The sequence below is a fragment of the Diachasmimorpha longicaudata genome, chromosome 4 (assembly GCF_034640455.1).
Source record: "Diachasmimorpha longicaudata isolate KC_UGA_2023 chromosome 4, iyDiaLong2, whole genome shotgun sequence".
NCBI classification, from domain to species: domain Eukaryota; kingdom Metazoa; phylum Arthropoda; class Insecta; order Hymenoptera; family Braconidae; genus Diachasmimorpha; species Diachasmimorpha longicaudata.
In genome coordinates, this window is record NC_087228.1 from 8,675,579 (window position 1) to 8,699,500 (window position 23,922).

A 23,922-nucleotide genomic window follows, 5' to 3' on the forward strand; every position below is an offset into this window, starting at 1 on the left:
AAAAGGTTGTAGTTTTCATTGAAAGAATAAAAAATTCATTCCAAGATCGAGATAAATACACATCAATTATTATGGGGACAAAACGTATTACTGTAAGAGCAGAAGGGATCGTTATTTTTTATAAATGAAAAGGCAGATTGAAATAAATATAGGACACTGCTGATTACGATTGAACATTTTATTTATTATACAGGTGATAATGAAGTATTTGGAGAATGATAATCGAGTCTGTGAATTTATTTACGTTTGTACTTTTCACCTGGGACTATTACTAGGGACAGGAAAATATCGTCTGACGTCATGACATACTCTATGGTTCTATGACACGTCATTGAGTCCATTTTCAGATGGATACAATTATTCAAATTGAAATGAGAGATTGACTCTGTGAACTGTTAACACATGCGATGAAATTTAATGGTAAACAAATTTGTGATTTGAAACAGATGATTTTCATCTGACAGTCTTTTTATCTGAAGGTTTTTCAATGTAACATCGTATCGTATTGGCCACAGTTATTCTTCAATGCAGTATTCATAATCTGGAAAGCAACAATAGAGACTAAAATTATTAAAAATATTCATGCATCAATCGCCATGTTTTAGAAGAGCAGATGGAGCTCGGGAATATGTTTAAATAAGTTACATTTTAAAACTCAAATTCCAATTTAGCGGCTCGTACTACAATTTCCTCAAATTTTAAGCGTTTTCGTAATTAAAAATGGAAAGTTCTGTAGGAGACTCAATGTTAATTTTGTTTTTCTTCAATTGATTATTCCGAGGGAAGTCAAGTCTTCTAAGACACGTCGAAATTCAATTGCTAATGTGGTGAAGTCCAGCGATAAAAAACGAGGTATTACCGGCAGGTTTATTCGCTGCAAAAAATTCGATAAACCCGCCAACTCTGGTGTTGACAGCTGGAGTACCACTCGCGCAGGCACTTCCGAAACTGACGAGAGCTATGAGAACGATGCGTTTAGTGGATGGATTTCTCCAGAGAACAGGTCCACCGCTGTCGTACTGAGAAAATTATGAATTTCCTTACTAGATAACTACAGACTCACAGAGTTGAGTAATAGCTGAGTTTAATTAATTGAGAAATTTACCTGACAAGAGTCTTTTCCTGCCCCCAAGGTGCACGTCTGATTTCCGTTGATGTTGGGGTGAGATTTTCGACAATCTAGCGGAGTCAATACACGAACCTCGGCTTTCTGGAGGGTTTTGGACTGTCCCTCACCAAATTCAACTGACCCCCATCCTTTCCAAAGCAAGAAACGAATTTTAGAATTAGCAATCACATGAAATATATAGAAAGAATCCACTTCTATGAAATTTTGTTGCAAAATTCACTAGTTGAAATTATTCTGTACATAATCTCCTTAATGGAGTACTAAAATGTACCATAACACAATTCCCACAGATTGTTGAGCATTAAATCATCTTGATAATGAACAATTTCAGAGAAAAATAGGAAAAGACATTTGTCGTTGGATATTTCCTTATCTGTCGAAAGCTGTCTCGATATTTCTTTCTCATATCATGCGTTTCTACAAATGCATAATGAACGAAAATGAGAAACCACTCATTACAAATTTTTCATGCTTTGTGGTATATTATTAACTTTGCGACAAATCAGTGTAAAGGAAAACAACAAAGATCATTTTCACTTGTAGAACCCCATATCTATGAAAAATGCTTCAATAGTATTTACTACTAATTTAAGATGAATTATCTACGGATAAAAATATTGAGTTTAGATGAAATTCTGAATTTTATTTGAATGATGCTAGAAATATTTGATTTAAAAAGTTACCTAGAATCTCAACGTAATTCCCTGAAAATGAGTCAAACCTATGCTGGAAAGGAAGACAGGCAGGGCCCACTTGTAAGCTAAACGTGATACGAGTCGCTGTAGTAAGAATGGCAATATCGTTATTTTGATTATCTGCATTGTAACGAGGATGTAGAACGATTCCAATGAGTGTATGCAATACTGTAGCGTTGGTTTCAGTAGCTGAAACAAATCAATTGCAATTAGTTGAAGAATAATAGTCACTACAGTCAGCAACGAGATGATAATTTAGAGAGGATCAGGGGGTAAACATTGAAGTACCCGAAATAAATTAATGGGAGTTGGAAGTACATATTTCTGTTACTGCGACAATAGCGTTAATTGTTTAACATGTTTTTTAAATCCATGATAAAATTTGATATGATATATCTATCTATCCATGATATCTCTAATTAACCGGGTTTGGACTGGAAATTAACAAAATGGAATTAATCATCTGGGCTTTACCTTTTTCTAAATCGTGATCTCCAACTAGAATCGCGACGTTCCGAATACTCATACCGTCAGTTATACAATGAGCTGCCGTGACAACCTGACGATCATTGATAATAGTACCCCCACAATAAAGAATTCTCAGGGTGATGTGGATGACACCAGCCATCATGGGATACTCATTAACTCCAGTTGTCGTACCTCCCACTATTCTCGTCTGAAAGAATCATTCGAATAGTTCAGGTGTTGAAGTTTTCGTTGCTTCATCCCTAGAATTTTGAATTATCGGTGGTGAGACTCAGCACGGAATAAATGCAAAAAATGCCCGGTATGAGAGAGTAATCAGAAATCGGGACCTAATCACCACATTGACGTTGTTGACAATGGCTTTTAAAATTTCAGTGGCACTAAAACATGACACAAGAATTTATAGCTCTTCAGATTTCACGAAATAAATCGGTGAGAGAATATTGAGAAAAAAAATTTCATTTTTTCGCCAACTGATATGCAAAGAAAATGACGTTCTAATGTTTGGAGAACTTCCTGATCCCTGATCCACTGAATTGGAAGTGTTTACTACTTTGATGTATTTTGTCAACTTGTAAAAAAACAAAATGTATTTTTGAGTAAAGAAATTGCCACTTTATCGTGAAGTGTTCATCATTAAATCATGAACACTTCATGAAGAGCTAAATTCTTGCATTATGCAAAATTCATGTTCCAAGCCATTTGATATTTTGTCGATATTCGTCTTAATGTGTCAACTAGCTGAAGGCCATCGATGAACCTTATCATAATAGTAAACATAGCACAGCACACAATGTAGATTTAGTCCAGCAGGTGAAGGTGTCACCTAATTAAAATTTATTTTCCTTTAAATGAGACTCACTGGGTTCTTCCATCCACAACGGCAGGTGTCAATCTGATCAGGGACAGTTTGAAGGACACAGAGGAACCTTCCTCCAGGTGAATAACGCGAACTCTGCAGAGCTATCGTTACTTGATTGCCCTCCGATACCAGGTTCAGTTGTCCCTCGCCGCAGTAGCGTTGAGCCCCCCTGGGATTCGTTTGAATTAATAGGACGTCCAGGGTACAGCCAGGCGACTGAGCATTAATGAAGGATCCGTTAATTAATTACGTTTGTCCCTGTTACTTAGATATGATTCGATGATTTTTATGGAGAAACTTTGTGTCTTTAATAACATCGTTCTCAGTACCTGATAGGGAATTATGAAGGGCTGGCATTTTATCTGTATTGGTCGACTGCTTCTCGCATTCCATCTGCAGAAAGTTCCAGGACGATAATTTTCATTGTTTGGGTATCCTGGACTGAAAATTGGATAGGAACGTCCAGGCTCTATTACTTCTGCATAATCACAACCGGTGTACTGGGGTTCACCGGTTCCTACCAAACCCAGCAAGACCACCAGTGGAGATAAAAATCCTGAAACAAAATAAATGCAGAAAAATTCAGGGGATTTAAAAACCAACGAATTACGTTTTTTCGCCCAATTTAGGCCTCAAAAACATCTAGGGTTGTGACCCCTGAATTTCTCAGAATAAATCCAATTTTTTGACTTTGCAAATTCAGTTATTTTTCCTTATTTTTTTTGTCATGGGAAATTATCGTCAGCAGTGTCATTTCGTCGCTGGCTTCCATGATATTGTTATCAGATCGTTTAAACGGTTGTACAGCTGTTTATTTTTGTGTGGAATTTTCCTTTATTTAGGGGAAATTGTTAACTCACTCCACAGCATTATTGAAAATCAGAGAAGATCTTTGTGGTCCGTTAACTTCCTCTAACGATAGCGAACTAAATCAGCTTGCTCATTTGACAAGTGCTCTATATAAGCGGGAAGCCCATGCCACTGATAACACCTGTGTATATTTTACACTTGTGCATTTGGTTTTCTTCGTCTTTTTTTTATCGCTCTTTTCTTCGGGCTCAAGTGATCATTTTTTTATGGCCACTGGTGCGTCAAAACACGATTTCTGGTTACTGATGAAGATAATTCTTCGTACCTGTCTTATTATTTTTTTTTCGTGATAGATGCGATTTTTTGGGAGGTTGTTGACCCAGTTTAATTAACTCATTTTCAATGAAATGATTACCGCAATTATTTCGCTTCTGTCCCACGTGTTTTATGTTTGTTTTATCTGTAGCCGAAATCTGTTTATGATTTTTACTTTATAATTTATTACGGAAAAGGTTTGGAATAATGAATACAAAAAAGCAGTTGGGGGAAATACTCCACGTGTGATTGCTCGATGTTCAAGTGGAAAAATTGATGATTTTTTTTTTTTTCGAATGCTGAGGATGCTAATTGCCAACTGCATTACAGAAAAGACTAATAAAAAATTTTCCATCTTCCCTAGGGTTCGAGATATTCATGAAAACCCTGTTAATTGTCAAGAGTGGCTTATCTCTTTATACCACCGCTGCTGAATTAATTATCAGTATTTTTTGAATATTACCTTCCGTACACCAACGATTGCCTGAATTTTATGAAGCATGAAATTGAATAAATCCATGTGTAATCAAAACCACGAACATCGAGGGAACCTGTGAAATTCCCAGAAACTAGGCCTGTTTGGCTATCAGTTAAAATCCTCAAAAAATATTTTCATGTTCCCTGAAAGAACATGTTCTACCCAAAGCAAATGAAACCATATCCTCATTTTTTTCCCGGAATAAAGCTACCGTATACATTTAATTCTGTGATAAGACGATAAGTGAATCCCAATATTATCTTTAACTAAAATAAGGGGACAATGTCATAATACATTAAACAACTCGGCATTATAATTATCGACTTTATCTTCTCGATTTTTAAACTGAACTCGCTCATGACTTTCTCCAATCGTATGTTGAGATTTTCGAATTGTACGTATTTTCGCTCCTACGTTTAAATTGTGGCGCAGAAAGTTGAAGCGCTGATTGCTGGCGCCTCTCTGGCAACTCTCGGTATTACGGTTGCCATGGCAGCCTACTGTCAACATGCTTCTAACCTTCCTGGGCATTCAAAGCCGTTTACGTATGAATAATTGATAAACGGGAAGAATTATTTGTCCAGAAATGAATTCTGATTGTTAAAAATAGTTTTGTGACGTGATAAGTGACGTTGTGTGCTCATCATGATGTCCTATTTTTATGGGACTCCAGTCAACACTTTGGAACCGGGTAATAGTGCCAAAAGTGACAGGAAGAAGGTAATAATCATTTCATCTCTCTCAGATCAATTCAGAAATTTGTCTATTTAAATTCTTCAGCACAGACGTAGAGTTCTCATGAATGAGTACGATTTGGAGCCAGTTCATGGGGGTCGTCATCGACGAAGACATTCGTCGAAGAGTCGATGCCCATTAAAATCTAAAGGAGGTGCGAAATTAATCAGTGATAATGAGAAAATGATTGCTAAATTGCAATCCACTCCAGAGTCTGGTAAATTTAATTTTAATGCTATAATATTTAAATTTAATTAGAGGATCTAATTAAATTCTTTGAGACATACTGATCAAATGAAGCAAAACACTTGATGGTTGTAATTGAAGGTTTCATGGAAGAACTAAGTGAGAAAGATCACCAGCTTTCGAAATACAAGACCAAATGTTCGAAACTTGAAAAATCATTCCAATCAATTGAGCATGAGAATTCAGATCTCCGAGACGCGCTAGCCAAAAACGAGAAGAAATACAATGAACTCCACTCCCACTACGAAAGCCTGATAAAGCACGTCCAGTCCTTAGAACAGGAGAAAGTGACCTTGGTGAACGGCTACAAGAAGTTGAAGTCAGAAAACAGTCAGATGGCTGAAGATATTTCACTGCTGAAGGTCTTGATCTACAAATTGAATGTGGAATTGGAGAGATATCAGGACAAATTGCGAAGTATTCAGTCTCAGGATGAGTCTAGGAGCTCGAGAGGAGAGGAGAGTGATCCAGGGTCAGAGGGCAGAAGAGTTTCTGAGTCGTGGGGTAGAGTGGACACTCATGTTCTTGCACCTCTTCTGGACGCCTATCAGGAGAATTTGAAGGAGAAGGAAGAGTTGGTTGGAGAGTACAAGCTCAAACTGGATGAGTTCAGTGGAAGGTGTAAGGAAATTGTTGAGGAGAATGATATTTTGAGGAAGGAAATTGAACATTCCAAGTCAGAGGTATTTCTTCGTTTTATTATTAATAGATTTAGGTAGTTTAGGCATTCGCCCTTTCCTTTATGCAGTAATTGAAAGGATACCAATTATTCAGATAAGCGATATGGCATCGAACATGAAGACCATCGAGAAAGATGCTTCCATAATAAAAGAGGAGAACGAAATCCTGACAAAGCAAGCTTCCCTTCAGAAGCAGAAGCTCCACGAGATCCACTCGATATACGAAAAAAAAGTTGAATCAATGTCACAGGACAACAATCAACTGCATGCAACCTACATAGCTTGCAAAACCGAGCTGAGTAATGTTCAGGGTAAATACGAGATACTGAACGAAGCCTTCGAGAAGTTGAAGAAAAACTCTGAGAGGACAATGCCAGTATCTGTCCACACCGAGGCGATCGAGGAATGCAGAAGGTTGCTCGAGGAATTAAAGAGTCAGTATGAGGGAGAGAAGAGAAAACTGCTGGGACAGTTGAAGAAATTCGAGGAGACTAATCCGGAGAATGAGAAAATGTTGGCTATAATCACAGCTGAGAGAGATCAGCTCAAAGTTTTAGTAAAGAATCTCGAGAAGACTTTGAAGTAAGAATCGTTGAAAATTAATTATATTAATTTATTTTAGCATTTACGGATTTTTATGGATTTAGAATTATTTTTCAGACGAATTCAGCACAAATTGGAGTGCATGCAGGGTTCTGTGTGCTCGTTGCAAGTGTCCAGAGACTCTTTCAAGAGACAGTTAGCTAAAACTACAGCTTATTGCGATGAATTAGTCAAGGAGCAGGAGAAATTACTGTCGGAGAGAACTGAGCTCTTGTATCTCTTGGAAGAGAGAGAAAAAGAGAACAAAAATATACAGATGATGGGGGACACCATTGCCCAGCGAATGTCTACTTTGAAGAGCCAATTAAAGGTATAGGGTATAGCCATGTAAAATGAAAATGTTATCAAGTGATGATAAGGGGACTATTGTAGTTGTTTGACTTGTCTCCTTTGATTTCACGTCCCCAGAATGTTCAGATAGGGGCGAAGGAGCAGCTGGACACTGTGGAGAAGCAGATGAAGTGTCAAGAGATGGGAGTGGGAAAGATTAAAGCCGATTATCACCATGAGCTGCACAGGCTCAAGCAGCTACTGAAACAAAAGGAGGACGTCATTGGAAAATTACAGCGTGAGAAATTCGCAACTAAAGATAATTTAGAACTGGTGTGGAAGACAGCCACCAGTGAGGATAAAATAGTTAAGGATGCTTTGAGGAATACGAAAAACCAGAAGCTTTAATTATAGTAGTCAAATAGTCATCAACTGTTGCTCTCTTTTTTTTTTAAATAAATGTTTGGGAGGTTTGATTTTTTATTTCATAGGATGTAAGAGATTTTTGGTTTTATCTATTAGGTATAGTGAGTAGTCATGTAAAAAATGTACGATAATTTCTAGTCACGCGAATAAAGTTTCTACTGATGGATTTGTGTAAAGTGTATTCCCATTCCGACTGACTTCATGCGTTGATTGGATTTTTTTCATCCTGTGAGTCATTAATATGCAGTGAATCGATAATTAGGTTTCTTTGTATCTGGATGTAATGACATCTCACCACCTATTTTATTTAACTGGTGACATCAACGAATACAAGTGGCACTGAAGGTCTAGCTCATTGATGTCAGGTAATGTTGATGATTCCAAAGGAGATATCTATTCTACATAGTGATCTCATGTTCAGCCAATTTATGTAACTGAAGTGAAGAGTCTGATTTTTTATTATCAAGATTACATAATCTCCAGTTTTATCGTTTATGTCAGATCTTTATTATTAGGGGCGAGAATCAATTTACCATGGGAACGCACTCTCTTTCTTTATTCGTAACAATGTTTTTTCTTCATGTTAATACTGTTCTGATGCGAGCTCCATACGTGGGACTGAAAAATAGTTATTTGTATTTTCCACGTGGCACCCTATGTAAAAACACTGAATGTATGTCGCTGAGTTTTTTCAAGGCTGCGATTCCGTATCGTTTTCGCATTGAGATAGAGAACTTAAGTTGTAAAGGACATACTGACAATTTCATTACTTTAGCGAGTAGTCATGTACGTTCATGTTTACGAGGGAAAACGTCTGATTTCATTTCATGTTCGAATAAAATCCGACGAATGGTGAGCTATAATATCCAAGCGAGACATTGTCCATCGAGAATGTCTTAATTTTTGTTTCTTAAATTTAAGGGCAATGAAGACGAGTCTCAACTACTTATCTACTGAATACATAAATACATAATGATCGTAAATAATGGTAGAAGACCTCTAATTAATTCACGGGAGCTCAAGGCACATGATAGGGAAAAACAATTTCAGGAGAATTCCAACAAAAATTGACCAGTTTTTTGCATTTAAAAATCGTAGATATTCATATTCAATTTCGTAATCTCAAACCTCCACAAATGAAAAACAAAAACCATGAATTAATCGCCTGCAATTTACTCCCGAGGCCAATTGATTGTTTATCACAATAAAAAAATTTACTAGTAAATTTAATAATAAAATTGTAGCGCAGTGCTGCCCCTAAGTTTGAAACTTTGCAATTCTTCCGCCAACCGTTTGGTGTTTTAGCTGCGTGAAACGGGCTGCGCGCAGCGTCAACACTAGTCGGCGTTAGTCGGCACCCCTCGGTCAAAACCAAGATGTCGGGCACATGAGGCGCGTCGTTCCCAAGCGGGTCGCGTTAGTTGAGGTAAAAACATTGCCAGGATAAGTGTTAAACCTAGTTCTCCTGTACTAATCTGTCGTGCATTAAATACGCTACCTACCCCGCCCTGTAAATAGTTAATCTCAGTGATCGAAGTGTTAAAATCGCGTGTCACAGTAATTAAAAAAACAGTGAAATATCGGAAGCCGGTGGTCATTGATTTTTCTCCCACTCGTATGTGTGTGCCAGAGGGTCAGATGATCGGACGGAACGTAACTTAGGTCATCCCTATTCAGCATTTATTCGTAATTCTCATGATTTATGACTGAAGTCGATGAATATTGTCGTTGGACATTGCTGATGCTCATGTGCCACGTAAGTTACAGACAAAAATTTCGATAAAATTGAATAATTTATTGCCCCCGGGCCCTGTGTTATTGTCGATAAGACTCCAGTGTTTACGCGAACGGCCGAATTGTCGGGGTAAACAGACGAATTGTAACACCTCTCCTAATCGTTAAGTTATATCGTCGTTATCGAGTCTTCTCACCTTCTTATTACCTCACTAATGGCCCCCGTGAGCAGTTGTTCTAAGTTTAGAGGGCGAATATTCTTTATCTGGGGGGCCAGAGGTGACTCTGACAGTCGTAATACAATGGGTAGGCTATTGTTTCGCGGTTTTCAGACGCTTTTAGGTTATAGACACGTGATCTCAAAAGGATTATATAAAGTATAGTATTAGGTGGTAAATCCGGTAAATCGATAAAACTCAGTGAGAGTTCCTGCCCCGATAGCGCGATGAGGGAAGAGTCGGCGATTTTCCGGGAATTTTGGTGGTGTCAGGTATCGCTGTGTTATTGTTTACTTTTGCTACGATTTCTTTCTTTGTCCTTGCGACATAGTGAGGGCCACATGGTAAGAAATGAGATCACGAAATAAAATGTGTTAGTGGGAATACGGAAATTGTTGGATTTTTTTATCTTATTCGTAGTTTTTTTAATAGTCAGTACTTTCCGCGGAATTTGGGACTGTTGTTTTTATTTCTTGAGAGTATCTTTATTAGAATTTTTTTTTGTTGAACGTTCAAGATCAATTTTGAAACAAAATTTATAATATGGGAGAAAGATTGCTGATAAATTTCAGTTTTTTTTATTCAAACATTTTTTTCTTCTGTTCAGAGTCCACCAAATTAATTCAACGTGAGAAACAAAATTTCCGAAAGTTTCAACAATTCCAATGAATTATTTATAAAGAGACAATGATGAAAAAAAGGGGAAGAATTTGAGTAAAAGAAGTAGCTGTCCTCGCACGATTTAATCGAGAAAGTTGATGATTAAACAGTTTTGTCCGAAAAAACATCGTGTATATATGAATAATATTTGACGATTGTGTTTTTTGGAATGGAATTTATTATTCGCTGAAAATTTGTTATTCAGAGTACAAGTGTTCATGGGAATTCCTTTTGAACGGAAAAAATGTTTATTTTATTTGTTTGGGGAAGTGGGTTCGTCGTTTGTCTTGAGATCGATGATAATGAAACGATAAAAATTGTCTGTTCAATCCTCGTTCCCGGAAATGTCCTCGATTTCGTCACACCTCTCCGAGAAGTCGGCCCACGTGACGACTAATCCTCGCAATTGCTGTACGAGACTCTTGTTCTCGTACTGCAGCACCGGAATAAATTTCTCCAATGTTTTTCCATTTTTTATCCAAAAATGGCATATTTTAGTGTTGAAAAATTCAGCAGCTGTGTTTCGGAAAAACAATTTTCTTCTCCAATTGGCCAGATCGTGCAGTAATTTGTAATTCATCTCTCCCATTCGTAATGTTTACTCTGCCATATCTCATTCTTCCCTTTGTTAGTCTCTCATGATTCAAAGAAAAAGGAGATTAGCAATTTTTTTGAATAGAAACTACCACAAAGGGATCTTTATTTTTCTTTCTTGTCACGTATCACCCGAAAGTTCAAACGATTCGAGTGCATTGTAGAACGTTTTATTTCTGTCTCAGCACGTGCTATTATAGAGTTCTCTGAAAATTGTCTCTGAATTGCCACTCAGGAACATCCTTGATTCGACGAAAAACATGTGTAAATTCAGGAAGGAGTAATTAACCCGTCGAATACTTGAAATTCTCTGCACAACATTGCAAATATTTATTACGAATTCAATTTCCTTCGTTTCAGCAAAATTACGTAATTTCGCGGATAATGAGAGAGTAGCAAATGATGATGAAATAATCGAAATACCTTGTACAAATTGCTTAGGTATTTTATTTTTTACATAAACAGCTTATTACCTGTTTTATTCATTTTTTTCACTATTTTATTTTTTACGTTAGGAATTGATAAATGTCTTTGACTAGGAAAACCTCGTATTTTTCTTGTGAGTCATTTCATCTTTGAAAATTACTTTAAGGTCGAAAATTTATAGTTCTCAGGAAGTCAGTTAGGGTAACATGGATCCTTTCAACATATTTAAAATATATGAATAACAGTGAATCGTTGATGAAACGTGTAATTATCCTCCCATTAAGATCATGAGTTGATAAATTTCCTGCCCAATCGTGAATATGAGTATCTCTGCAAAAGTTGAAAATCCGCATTTTCCACGTGATTTATCCCTTCCCCCCGACAGCCACTAAATTACCAAGTTAAATAAAAACACAAATTCTTTTTCACCTTTCCTGCTTCTTCAACAACATGATAAATTCCCCTACATTCATACTCGTAAAGTCGTCGCGACAGCTTTATCCTCCACCTTGTACAATCCGTAAAAAGACCATAACTAATCATTCATGAATATTCATGCTTCCAGGTGTCTGATTGACCGTGAGGGAGTCTTCAAGATCGCGAGCGCTTTTTCGTGTTAAAAAGTGAGAAGAAATAAAGATGAAAAAAAAAATGAATTCCATGATGACGGGCTTCTCATTAACACCAGAGACCCAGTGACTTCATGGGAGTGACGATTGATAACGAGGGGTGCTGGTGGGGGCTCATCACAACGGGGTGGGATTCGATGTGAGCGCCACAGCCGGTGGTACCCATACTCATCCCGAGAGTTCCGATAAACAAACCTACGGCGTCTTCGTATGCATGCGGACGTTTCACAACCAAATTGCCACGAAATTCACCTTCTCATGATAAAAATAAGCATAACCAAAGCCAAAAAAAACGAGTGATAAAAAACGCGAAATTATTAAATCGTTCATAAGTAGTTGCCCCGAGGACATGTGGGAATAACATCCCCATGAGCTTTGAAATAAATAATTTATTATTAACAAGTTGTTGATGTGCTGTGCCTGTTTGTGATAGTGGAGTGTGTGCAGAGTGTTACAGTGATAGTGTTATGACAATTTCATCAATCAAGGACCATGGCGTTTGAGATTGATGTCAGTCTGAAGGAGTGGGCCAAAGATAAACCCCTCAGCATACTACAGCTGGATCCAGCTGACAGGGCTGTTCTTCGCATCGCCGGTGAGTCGAATTTATTTTTGTATTGTTTATTTATCAGGGGTGAATACCATCGACTATGATATCGTTTATCTTCAGTTAGAGTGCAATGTATCAATGCACCTGTTTATCGTATGCGAAATCGCTATTTGAGGAAGTTATTTTTTTTTGCGTTCGAGCGAGATAAATTTTTTACGTCAAAAGTGCCTTCTGCCTGATACAATTCAAGTTGGGACGTAACAACCAACATTTCAGGATCTCGTAAATGCGCAAAAATCCGATCCTGTTGGTGACTTCATCTCTTAAAAACATCAGTCTTGAGTATTTATTTCAAATTCTGATATTTCATCGGGTTTGGCTAAGCTTATTGACCACTTGGAGAGTTTGAGGAACTCTCAGCCCGGTTTATTGATTTTTGTCATTCTTAGAAAAGGGGACATGTGCGTATGTCAGATGGGGGAAATAACATGGAGTATCGACCAAAACTAAATTCCTCGCGTTGCGAATTGATTTTGAAACTTATATTCATGGTGAGTTCGAATTGCTGGCTTTAGTATTAATTTTCTCACGTGTTTGAGGACCACGTGCACCTGGAGACACGCGTAATAAGCCTGGAATATCGATTAATCCAGTTAAAACGAGAGGTAGATTGTGGGAATCATGATAATCATATTAATCTGGATAATCTGGTTTCTCCAATCAATTGATCAGTCGCCTCTCATGACTGTCATAAACAAGAATTAAAAAAATGACCAAGTCCAAATAGGGCCAAGAAATTCCCTCCCTCCCAGGTAACGTAACAATCGGTTCGAGATACAATAGCCGAGGGGAAAAAAATCGAGGCAAGATGAGACGTAAAAAAAAAAGTCAGGTCATTGGGTTCAAGCGCACGGCTGTGGTGAAGAGGTGGAAAACGAGAGGATTCACTCGGTCGTGAGCTCAACGGAGACTCGGACAAAGGACTTGGCGCGTGTTTTCAAAGCGAAAATGGGTGTAGAAGAAGAGAAAAGAGAAACGAATAGTCGGAGAGCTGCAGTTCCGGTCTTCCTACAAATTCCGGAAAGTGAAGGGGGGGAAAAACATGTAATTCCATAATTCATTCATTCTCACATACCACAATATGACAATGCAGAACAATATTTTTCATATCAGTTGGTCTTAATTGATCAAAGAAAAATATTTACTAAAAACTCAATGAGAAAATCCAACACATTTTTTAAAACGAATATAATAGTTATAACAAATAAAAATTACTCTTTTATCCTAGGGGATAAATTATTAATTATTATTTATTAGGCGAAATTGATTGAAATAACGATTTTTGGAAATTCATTTAGTCGATAAGTGAAATTAATCTTTTATTTTTAATTTTTTGAAGTATAAATAGTTTGATTTCAACCGGTGATTTAAATATAGTCAAGTATTCAATCCTGAGAAGCCATTAATTTATCAATCATGAGTTTCAAGAGACTGGAATGGCATCAGTGATTGATCTCAATGAGTTTAAATTGCATATGTGATAAGTGAATATGGAAATGCAATTGAGACGAATATTCGTTAATAAGTTGAATTAGATTTTTTTTATAATAATATCGTTTGGCTTTTAACGACTCGGTTCCACTGTGCAACCTTATCCCGGTGTACAAGTGCCAACAGGATGCGAGTGTATTATGTGTAGTAGCTATGCTCCACTGCCAGTCTGCCACTGCCATAAATAATAAGACCACGTTGATGGCCCCACTCCTGAAGTATAGACAGAGGTGGTCAACCTTTTATGGGTTTTTATGGAGAACAGAGTTATGGATTAAAATGATAGGAAGTATGTTGAATACTTTTGGTAGGGGCCCTGCCTAGCGGAAGGGGGGTGATTCTTTATTTTATTGCCGAGGAAAATTTCGTTACTGCGACGGTTATTTATTCTCACTTTCTCGTGATTATGTCAGTGATTAAATTTAATTTTGTGGAGTTGCGGTTGTGGTGCAATTGCAATTAGAAAATCTTAGTTGAATGTTTTATGTGTGGAAGGGCTCGTAATTGAATAATTATGAATTCATGAAGATTAATTGAGAAATAAAACTGGAAGTGTAGGGAGAGAAAGAGCAGGAGTAAGGAAATATTCATTTTTGAAAAATGAGAGAGGATTTTGAACGATAGTGTTGTTTCACCTGCCATTTTTTGAGGGATATTCCAACAATACGTATTGATAATCAAATCTCATAGACTGAACTCGGTATTCGTTTTAACCCTTTGCGTGTTTGAAAACACCCTCTCTTTTTTTTTATTTCATGTCTGCACTCTCCCTCATTCGTCAACCACTGAAGTACATTTTAAAGTTCCATTATGAAGAGAAGATTTTAAGGTTTCATTTCGGAGTAACTAAAAATAACATTTACATTTTCCAGTGGTTAGTCAATTGACTGTTGTGTAGCTCCGTGAATTAAAGTAATTATCATGATTGTCGTGTAGCGGGTGTAGAGTACATATACCGTTTCTTACCGACAATATACTCTGGTATTATGGCTCTTCGAACGGTTCTTCTTCGAATGAATTCAGTTGGCCATGTGGTCTCTTTGAAATAGGCTGGTAAATAATTGACATATTTTTTTTGCTCTGGATTTCACAAACTAAAGAGGATAAATTTCAATATCTTATGATTTATTCGGGGGGTTGATTCAAAAATAAATTGTTAAAGGGTTGCACGAAGGAAATAGTGACATCACAGCTCTTTACACTTTACAATTCACTTACTACGAGGCGTTACTTCCGCTCTAGTGTCAATAATGAAGTGAGGGTAATCATCTGTGGGGCTCATTCATTCTCACCATTCATTAATGACATTATTTCAATTAATCGTACAATTAATATGACAACCAGATAACCTCATTCCTCTTGACCACATTTATTCTATTTCATAACAGACAGATTCCACAACAATGACGTTGACGAATTGGAGGCCATGCAAGATAATTTCTGATTTTTATATTATCAATTGTTAATGATTTTTTCATTACGAAAACACTTTATATAATTCAATTTTGAATTGAGACATAAATTCCCCCAAAAAAAACTGAGGGAAGGAGAAGAAATTATGAATAATTTCAAGGATTACATTTTTCCATTTCAATATTTGCTTTACTTGGTAAAAATTTATGTAAATTCAGAGGCTAATTATAATAAAAATACTATCCTATTTAACTCAATTGAGATTCAATTTTAATTAAAATGTAGACGTAAATTTATGGGGAAAAAAAATCCGGAAATATTCTTATTTGGAAAGAATTCTAGGTATGAGAGAATGATATATAAAGATATATTTTTTTATTAATAATGACCATGGATCATTCATCGTGGCCTTCAGTTCAAAGACTCGCTTCAATTTTCAATTGCAATCCTGTAACATCTCGCTGGGAAATGGTTGATCTCACAATACCGCGTAATTTGAGTAGCAATGGTAATGATTGAATTACTTGATATCATATAACAGCATATCTCGTGACTCCATTCATGTTTATTTACTTGTATTTTCCATACAATAAAACACGAATATGAAAAACTCCCATAATTCAGATAAAAGAGAGAAATAAAACTTGTTTAATTTCCCTCTCGTTGGACAGCTGAATATATTATTAATGAATCTCTTCATGAAAATAATAATAATCAGACTGATGAGCGGTCACGTTTGAGAAGGCAGATGGTATTCACTGAATCGTGCAGAGTGCAAGTGCATTGACTTTGAAGTTTTCGAGTAGTTTTTTTTTTCTTTCATGTCTCGCAGAATTTATGGTGAGAGGGGTGAATCAATGCCTCCTTGGTCTTCATCAACACCCACTATGTACTTGAAATTTTTATTATCATTCTCCATCCAACACCCACTTGCGGTATTAAATACGATAAGGAGTTATGGGATGACTAAATAGTCGGTAATTTTTTAACTGCTGAGTATGAATCATTTTTGATCTCATTTCATCGGAGAAAGTCAATGAGAGTATTCACATTTGTAATTGGGGGTTAATACTTTCATTCTGATAAACTGTTTCGGATAATTGGGCACGTCCTTTCGTCTTATTGTTAAAAAATGCAATTCCATTGCATTCTATGGAAAATTTGACATTTTACGATTTTTGGGACCACTTTCCGAGTTTATAGAGCAGTTTTTAAAAAGGCAAAAGATTACATCACAAATGTAAACAATCACAGACAGCAAACAAGTCTGGTTGTATCTTTGAACAAAGTAGAATGTAGATGTTAATTTCGAGAGGGAAATTGCAGCTTCAGTAGAGACACACATGGTCAAGCCCAGAAGCCTAAGGCAAGCGTGGGCGAGACTTAAGCCAAGTCTACCGGGCCCATTCATGAAAGAGAGACCCCGGTGACGGCAAACACAAGCCTCGTATTTTTTTTATTTCTTCATTCGTTATTGACCGTACCCGAGAACCGTCTAAATTGCCTCAGGTGATTTACAATGATGTACCTGTCAATACTACCTGTTTAACATCATGTTTCAGTTACTCGTCACGATGAATTGATTCTAATGGGTTTGGAAAAATTAAACGTTGGATATTTCTTTATTCGTATCATTGATCATTTTTTTTCTTCGATTGATAAATTAATTTAATCATCTTGATGAATCTTGATGAATGGAATCTAATGGGACTAGAAAAATTGAGAGAATAATTCGTTTTAGTCGTATTCATTATTTTATTTTGTCGACACTGATAAGTCGATTAATTTGAATTAGATAAAATGAAAAATCGAATGGTGATATTAATGGGTGTTGGAAAATATTAATGGTTCTCGATATTTATGGGCTGTAATCACGAACTGCGTGTTTATTCATAACTCCAGACTGAATTACCCATCGTGGGTCAAGGCTTTTGCGGACTTTTAAATTGTAAATTTTGCATTTCAACACATTAGCAACTTTGAATTTCACTCTACCAATATTTTTAACATCCTTCATGCTCTGGTGCTGTACAGACAGAAATATCCTCGTGATTATTCGTTGATTAAACTGCGGAGTTGTATCCACGAAAGTTTCATACGCTCAATTGCACAGAAATCAGGCCAACTATTTTTTTCGAAGGTGTGAGAGGTGGGGATTAATTAAACAAATGTGGTATCGTGATAATTATAGCTGTTTGTTGATGGAAAGTTCAAATGGTCATGAACTTTAATTGACCTCAGATTCAGTTGGAGCATTTGCAAGGAGGAAAACACTTTACTACTTGGAAATATTATTTTTAAATAGACGAAAATTTTTAGTTCATAATACTCATTATCCGGGTCTAAAGGAGTGGTATTAAGTGAATTCAAATTATTTCAAGGTCTAGATGAATTCTTAATCTGACGTATGGCTTAGAACACAAGTTTACTTAACACAAATTAATTAATTCCTGAAGATTAACTTCAAAACCTAATTAATTTATTGTTCCTTAAAATCTCGTTTCTGAAACCACTGGATAATTTCCATTCATTGATTTTTATTTATCCGCCAGTTAAAAAAAAAATCTCAAATCGCCAAGCGAATCGTAGTGAAAATATCCGGCTTATTTCCATGCTTTCACGGAACGTATCGTAATTACTCTCTGGGTCGTTGCGATACTTTTACTGTAACCAGTCTCTATGTTTCATTACAATGAAAATTCCGCTAGTGGGTGAAGCAGTGGAAAAAAAAAAACTTTCTCCTTTGTTAACTCCCGCGTACTTCCATCACTCATAAATCACTCCAAACTAAACAGCAGCTTCAATTTAACAATCATCATGACTCTAATGATCTCGAGACGGTTGAGCTACTCATTGAGGTTTATTACCGTTGTAAAGTTCATCTCCTGTGTCCACACTCTGATTAAACTAATTTTTGAGTTATACAAGTATTCGCATTTTCATTGCATGTGATTGGGGCATTTTCATTGAACTTGAGTTGTACCTGATAGTACCAACTGCTGAATAATTATTTTTTATTTATTCAAAGGGCAGACAGAAAGTTCTAGTTTCCATTAATAGTCTCAGTTTATACTATTGACTACTGACGTTCAGTGACAAAAAATATTTCAGGACTCTTTCCTGGGAATCAGAGAAAAATTCCTTAGATAGTTGTAACGGTTTTTATTTTAAGAACCCGGAGATCTTGATTGCACCACCGAGTTGTTGACGTCAATACGTTTTTTTTTGCTATTGCATTCAGCGAATAAATATGACACACACATGAACAAACTGTTCGGTTTATCGTTTACACTGAGTTTTTCACGTAATTTCCGGGTGGTCACTAAGTAAAGATAATGTTATGGGAGTTCAATAATTCTCGTCGTATCGAGTTGAGTGTGTCTGGCAAGTTTTGCCTTTATTTTTACGTAGGTCCATGGGAGTGCTCACTGGAGACTCGGATTTTATCAGTTTTATTGGGCTTGAAACATGTGTTTCAACGTGAGAGGGTGATAGAATGGTCTATGATGAGGAATAAAGACATTGGGAAAAGATTTGAGATAGTGAAGGGGCGTATCTGGTAGGGGAAATTCAATCAATTTGTTATTTAATCGTTATTCAATTAATAGTGAAGGGGTGGAGCAGGATACGTTGATTTTTCACTATCACAGCCACAGAAAATATTTCTGTGACAGAGATAAAAGACTTTCAATCGGCAATAATGTGAAATTCAACTTCATAATGAATTGAAATATGTGGTAAATCTAGTCTTATTTTTTTCATTCAACGTGAAATTATTCAAATTGTAACATCTCCATAATCTCCAGAATTATTGCGAATTTCGGGCATCACCAGTGCCCCAATAACTCAAACAATTCGGCCCATCTCATCCATAAATTTCTTCTGAATTCGGGTGGAACATGGCCAGATAGTTTTTCACTTTACAGTTGCAATCATGACCTGCGCTCTTGTTGAATTGCTCGTAGGGGATGAAAATCGATAATACAGAGACAGACTGGCACCTGAACCTGTCTCCAGCATTCCTTGGAGTACTTGAGTGTGTCCAGACGCCAGTTTCTATGAACATATTCAGTCATGTATACGACAACGGGGGGTTTTATTACCGGCACGTGACGAGAATCGATGATAACATGCGTCAAAAACCGACACTTGGGTATCTCTCTACTCTGGAAAATAAAAGTATCAGGGGATTTATTATTCTGAGTATCAAACTATTTTTAGGGAAACCGCCAATCGATTAGTATCAAATCATCGGATTGTGGTAGGGTAGAGTGTACATCAAAGGACAAGGGAGACACTTGAGAGATTTCCCTGAAACATTTCATTTCAAAAATTCAAAAAAATACTAAATGATGGCGAGATTGAGTTTGTATAATTTGGGGGGGGGGGGGAGGAGCACTTGGGGGAAGTATATATTTTTTTTCTCAATTTTCACTGACGTTTGAGCAAATTCAATTGTTTCTACTCGTATTTTACATGCTAGTCACAACTAGTTCTAGTTCCTAGTTTATATTGTCGTCTAATAAAAGGGTATGTTGTCATCACGAAACATTACGTCACCCTCGGCTGCCGCATTACGACAATTTATTGCAGTCTGTATCACTTGAATATACCTCGCTCTGAATATCAAAGTGGGAGAAATGTAACTTTGTATTATTCGCATCGACCGTGTCGTGGTAGAATTCTTCATTCTTATCAGTGATAATTTATCACAAAAAATATTCAATTCACAAGGATGAATATCAATCAATGAAATATCGATCGTTTATTCTCTTTGATGTTGAGTCGGGGGAACGTTGAGTGATCATTGGAGTTAATTAAATTGACACTCAATCAGTTCTTTGTTTTCTCCTGTCTCGAGTGAAAAAAAAAATCCTCACATTATCAATTCGTTTATTTAATTGGGAGAAAGGGGCCTGATTGATTTTTAAAATAAAACTTTCTAAAGATTTATACAGTTGAATTTATTTCAAATTAGAGAAAATCAACAGTTCCCCTCTGAATCAATGTTGAATAATCTTTATGATCTTGATATGGCGGCCTAATCCCAATAATTTCAAAGGGGACCCCTTTATTAACGTCCTGAGAAGATAATTCCCGTTAGTATGGAGCATCAGGAAATTTAAAAAAATTTATCTGCTTCCATCGGTGAATGAGCAATCGAATTTCCCGTCCACCGCCGGACCAGTCACTCGATTCCGGATGGACTATCCTTCTATCATCACAAAACATTGCATCATCAATCGTTAGATCTAATCAATTCTTTGTGAAATTGTTATCGCTGAGTGGACAATGATCGTCATTCAGTTGTAGATCGATAAGTCCATTGAGTAAATCCATTAAATCTCGAATTCTAGACATCACTCGTTGGTCTGAACATTTTTCACAATTTGAAATTAAAAAAAAAAAATATTCAACCTTTGGTGTGCACATACTTCATTAAAAGGTTCAATATCTTTTCGTTTTTACCCTTTTCAATTTCAATGATCTAACTATTTTATCATTTTTTAAAATTCCAATGAAAATGAGCCCATTTCAGTTAGTAATTTATGTTCATATTGACATTCAAATCGTTTCAGAAAATTTTCCGTAAAGTTTAATGAATTTTTTTTATCTGAAAAAATTATTCTCGTTGAGAAAAAACAGATAGTTTGCATTCAGTGGAGTGTAGAGATGAGATTGCTTACGGCGTGATGAAATATCTTCATTCATCGATTCTCTTTCAGGAGAATATATAGTTTTCCTGTAACGGTTGGAAGCACCTGAATATATCTCAGTTTGTGTATGAGAGCGATGGACAGGTTAAGCTGGGCCCTCCTCTTCAGATTAAACTATATGCGGAGGCGGCAACAGGTGCTCCCGGGTCACAGTTCGATGCCCGACAAGTTTCTCCTCTCTTTCTCTCATTATTCACTGATTTTCCATCTCTCGTCTATTGGGATGCCAACTCCTTCCGCCTTTCGCTCACTTCCTCTTAGCATTTGAGACATCAGTCATTGTTTATTCTTGGCAATGGTCAGGGTTATCGGATATTTCATCAATGATATCAATCGTGCGCACATTTATTGGCCATCAGTTGTAGAATTTTAATTCATTAATTAAAATGTTAAAGTTATTTTTATGGTAATTGAGTCCTTCACGTGATATTTTCTTGGGAGGTTTTTAACTGATTATTGAAGCGGAGAAAAAAAATTGTGTAATTGACCTTTGAGATCTTGAATTTAATTGGATAATATCAATGATATTTCCCAGATATTGATTTCGATTTTAATGTTGTTGAAAAGGTGATGAATAAATAATCGAAGAGATGAGTAATTTTCCGGTGCAGCTGGTGATGCCGTCATGCAATCGGGGTTTCCCTCGTGTGACCCACCCCAACTAACAAATCGATACTCAGAATAAACGAATGACGTGTTTGTGAAAACGCAGACCCGAATGGGTGGCTCACCTTGAGGGGGGGGGGGGGAATCGAAAAGCGTAAAAAAATGTTGGTACGGTACACTCTTCAAGTCCAAGGGTTCCCAGCCCTCGAGGGTCGAGCCTCGATGCCGGAAGGGGATTGTTACACTTGACTCACGCGTTATTGATCCCCCTCGAATTATGGGTTCTGGTTTTTCCAGTGTTAAACCGGCTTTCGGAATCTGTTTTACCGAGTGTGAGACAGGCACATAGGTATATGGGTGAATAGGGGCGACTGCAGATGGCGGGTGGGTACGGATTGTGTAGCGGATCATCGTGATCCGGGTGAAGTTCTGGAGATGTGGTGGCAGTAGGATCGACTGATAGAGAGGGATGGAACTTTTGAAAATTAATTGCGCGTGACAATCGATAAATTTTTGTGAATAATCGCAGTCTATATCATAAATTGGCTTTAAAATAATTGTAAATACTATTTTTTGGTCTTCCCATCGGTTTTCAAATATCAAATCAATTTCGATGTTTAGATTACTCAAACTATTACTTTACATAAGTTAACACAAAGGCAACGATGATTATCACATTAATCTTCAAGCCTTTAAATTGAAATGATGGCCAGTCCCAATTTTTGGATTTCCCCTGAGTAAATTATGGATCATATGGGTAATTTGAGTTGTTTGTTCGGGGTAGTTAATAAGCTAGTGTTTGATCAGACTTACCATTGTTGGTGGGTGTGCTTGGTGGCGGTAGTTGTGGTGGTGGGACAACCATTGGTTGAAGAGGTATCATCCTAATGAAATGCAAACAATTCACCATAAATTATCTCCACAAAATTGATCAATTAGCTGGACTCTAGCTAATTCGAATGAATTATTTATTTCCTGAGTTTGAAAAATTTGGGAAATTTGTTTTTCTTACGGTTGGAGACTCATGATGTCACTTGGCGCTCAGCCGGGCTCAGAAGCCACTGAGGGAATTGCCAAGATTCCACCCTGGCATGTATTTTGCGTTACAGATATCTTTGAAGAACAGTTAGGATACATGAGTGGGGTTCATCGACATTCCAACTTCGTGCTATCGGGGAAATATTTTCCCCCCAGTTTACCTCATCCAGTTTGCCATCTTCCTTGGAAAGTTGGGTTTGTTCTTCAATACTGGTTACAGGTAATTTTATTTAAATGATGACTTGAGCCATCCGGCGGATGTACATTCAAAAAAATAAAATCTTGTTGCAAGATTTTTAATTTCTTCAAACGATATTTTCATGTTTTATTTTGATGTGCAAAAATCTTAGGCTCAGAATGTCGAGTTAATATTAGATGTTTCTAGTTAAACTTTTAACTTAAGGCTTCAATTTAAGGGTCTCAGGACTCGAAAGGAACCGAATATTAATTCGACTCAGTTTGTGCTCCGCGCACCATATTCGAATTTCCCGCCTCGTATATGAACATATGGCGATTGTATTGACCAATTAGGAATCAGTCTTACGTATGAATTTAGCACATATTTCAAGTGACAAGGTAATTTATGTATTTGTGCTTTCATAGAAAGGATAATCCAAACTTCTCTCGTAAGTCTCAAGTCTCGATAGTCTTTTGAAAATCGTAATTTGTGTTCATAAATCGAAGAACAAATTTTTGACTATTTGGGGTAGTTTGATCAACTTTTCGGAATTCTGAGGATGTTTCAGTTCATTTGGCTTAGAATTTTACAGGCGAATGACAATTACAATTTCTGTGGCTCAATGTGTGTCGTGTTCTGGTAGAATCGTTGATAATGTTGGCTTCCGTTGATGTTGGACAAGAGATATCCGCAAACACACCTAACTTTTACTCCAAATAGATAATAAAAATGCAACTGGTCATCGACCTGGATAGTTTGTATGCACGACCGGGGATAGTAATTAATTTTCTAAGGAAATAATGGAGGTTTATCTTGATAATTTTTAGATGACAAATTTCGTCGACGTTTTAGCGAATATATTCCAATAAAATG

The 23,922-nt window shown here is 36.7% G+C and overlaps 3 protein-coding genes across 13 annotated transcripts in view; 2 read left to right on the forward strand and 1 right to left on the reverse strand.

The window, feature by feature from the left end:
• Window positions 1-23,922, forward strand: part of LOC135161682 (microtubule-actin cross-linking factor 1) — a 140,841-nt gene that overhangs the window by 23,027 nt on the left and 93,892 nt on the right. For 3 of the 9 annotated variants that reach the window (XM_064119478.1, XM_064119484.1, XM_064119487.1), the window contains exons 1-2: window positions 9,118-9,491; window positions 11,933-12,591. In XM_064119478.1, the coding sequence (XP_063975548.1) occupies window positions 12,489-12,591 (103 nt within the window). In that variant the 5' untranslated portion in view covers window positions 9,118-9,491; window positions 11,933-12,488. Of the gene's footprint in view, window positions 1-9,116; window positions 9,492-11,932; window positions 12,592-23,922 lie in introns of those variants that run through there. The other 6 variants (XM_064119470.1, XM_064119474.1, XM_064119503.1 and 3 more) reach the window with 4 other exon arrangements.
• Window positions 164-22,874, reverse strand: LOC135161698 (venom serine protease-like). Of its 2 annotated transcripts, XM_064119537.1 has the most exons (9): window positions 22,846-22,874; window positions 22,647-22,717; window positions 3,502-3,728; window positions 3,173-3,388; window positions 2,299-2,500; window positions 1,813-2,013; window positions 1,106-1,257; window positions 860-1,019; window positions 164-541 (listed from the first exon to the last, which is right to left on the reverse strand). In XM_064119537.1, exons 1-9 carry the CDS (start codon window positions 22,857-22,859, stop codon window positions 516-518), a joined length of 1,269 nt encoding a protein of 422 aa, XP_063975607.1. In that variant the 5' UTR covers window positions 22,860-22,874; the 3' UTR covers window positions 164-515. The 2 variants fall into 2 exon arrangements, with proteins under 2 accessions (XP_063975607.1, XP_063975608.1); XM_064119538.1 differs by lacking the exons at window positions 22,647-22,717; window positions 22,846-22,874 and adding an exon at window positions 4,033-4,166.
• Cep89 (Centrosomal protein 89kDa) lies at window positions 5,277-7,901 on the forward strand. 2 transcript variants are annotated; one of them, XM_064119981.1, is made up of 6 exons: window positions 5,277-5,495; window positions 5,556-5,727; window positions 5,838-6,439; window positions 6,531-7,018; window positions 7,097-7,349; window positions 7,448-7,901. In XM_064119981.1, exons 1-6 carry the CDS (start codon window positions 5,421-5,423, stop codon window positions 7,715-7,717), a joined length of 1,860 nt encoding a protein of 619 aa, XP_063976051.1. In that variant the 5' UTR covers window positions 5,277-5,420; the 3' UTR covers window positions 7,718-7,901. The 2 variants fall into 2 exon arrangements, with proteins under 2 accessions (XP_063976051.1, XP_063976052.1); XM_064119982.1 differs by having other exon boundaries at window positions 5,282-5,495; window positions 5,561-5,727.

What these genes read in the sequence shown, in the direction of transcription:
- LOC135161698 (XM_064119537.1), bottom strand. An exon ending in GTTGTGGATGGAAGAACCCA is followed by an intron (nt 2,501 to 3,172) that starts GTGAGTCTCATT and finishes TGATTCTTTCAG; the next exon opens with ACGAGAATAGTGGGAGGTAC. An exon ending in GAATTACGTTGAGATTCTAG is followed by an intron (nt 1,258 to 1,812) that starts GTAACTTTTTAA and finishes TGCTTTGGAAAG; the next exon opens with GATGGGGGTCAGTTGAATTT.
- Cep89 (XM_064119981.1), top strand. Translation starts at nt 5,421, where the DNA reads ATGATGTCCTATTTTTATGGGACTCCAGTCAACACTTTGGAACCGGGT. An exon ending in GCAATCCACTCCAGAGTCTG is followed by an intron (nt 5,728 to 5,837) that starts GTAAATTTAATT and finishes TTGTAATTGAAG; the next exon opens with GTTTCATGGAAGAACTAAGT. An exon ending in TTGAACATTCCAAGTCAGAG is followed by an intron (nt 6,440 to 6,530) that starts GTATTTCTTCGT and finishes CCAATTATTCAG; the next exon opens with ATAAGCGATATGGCATCGAA.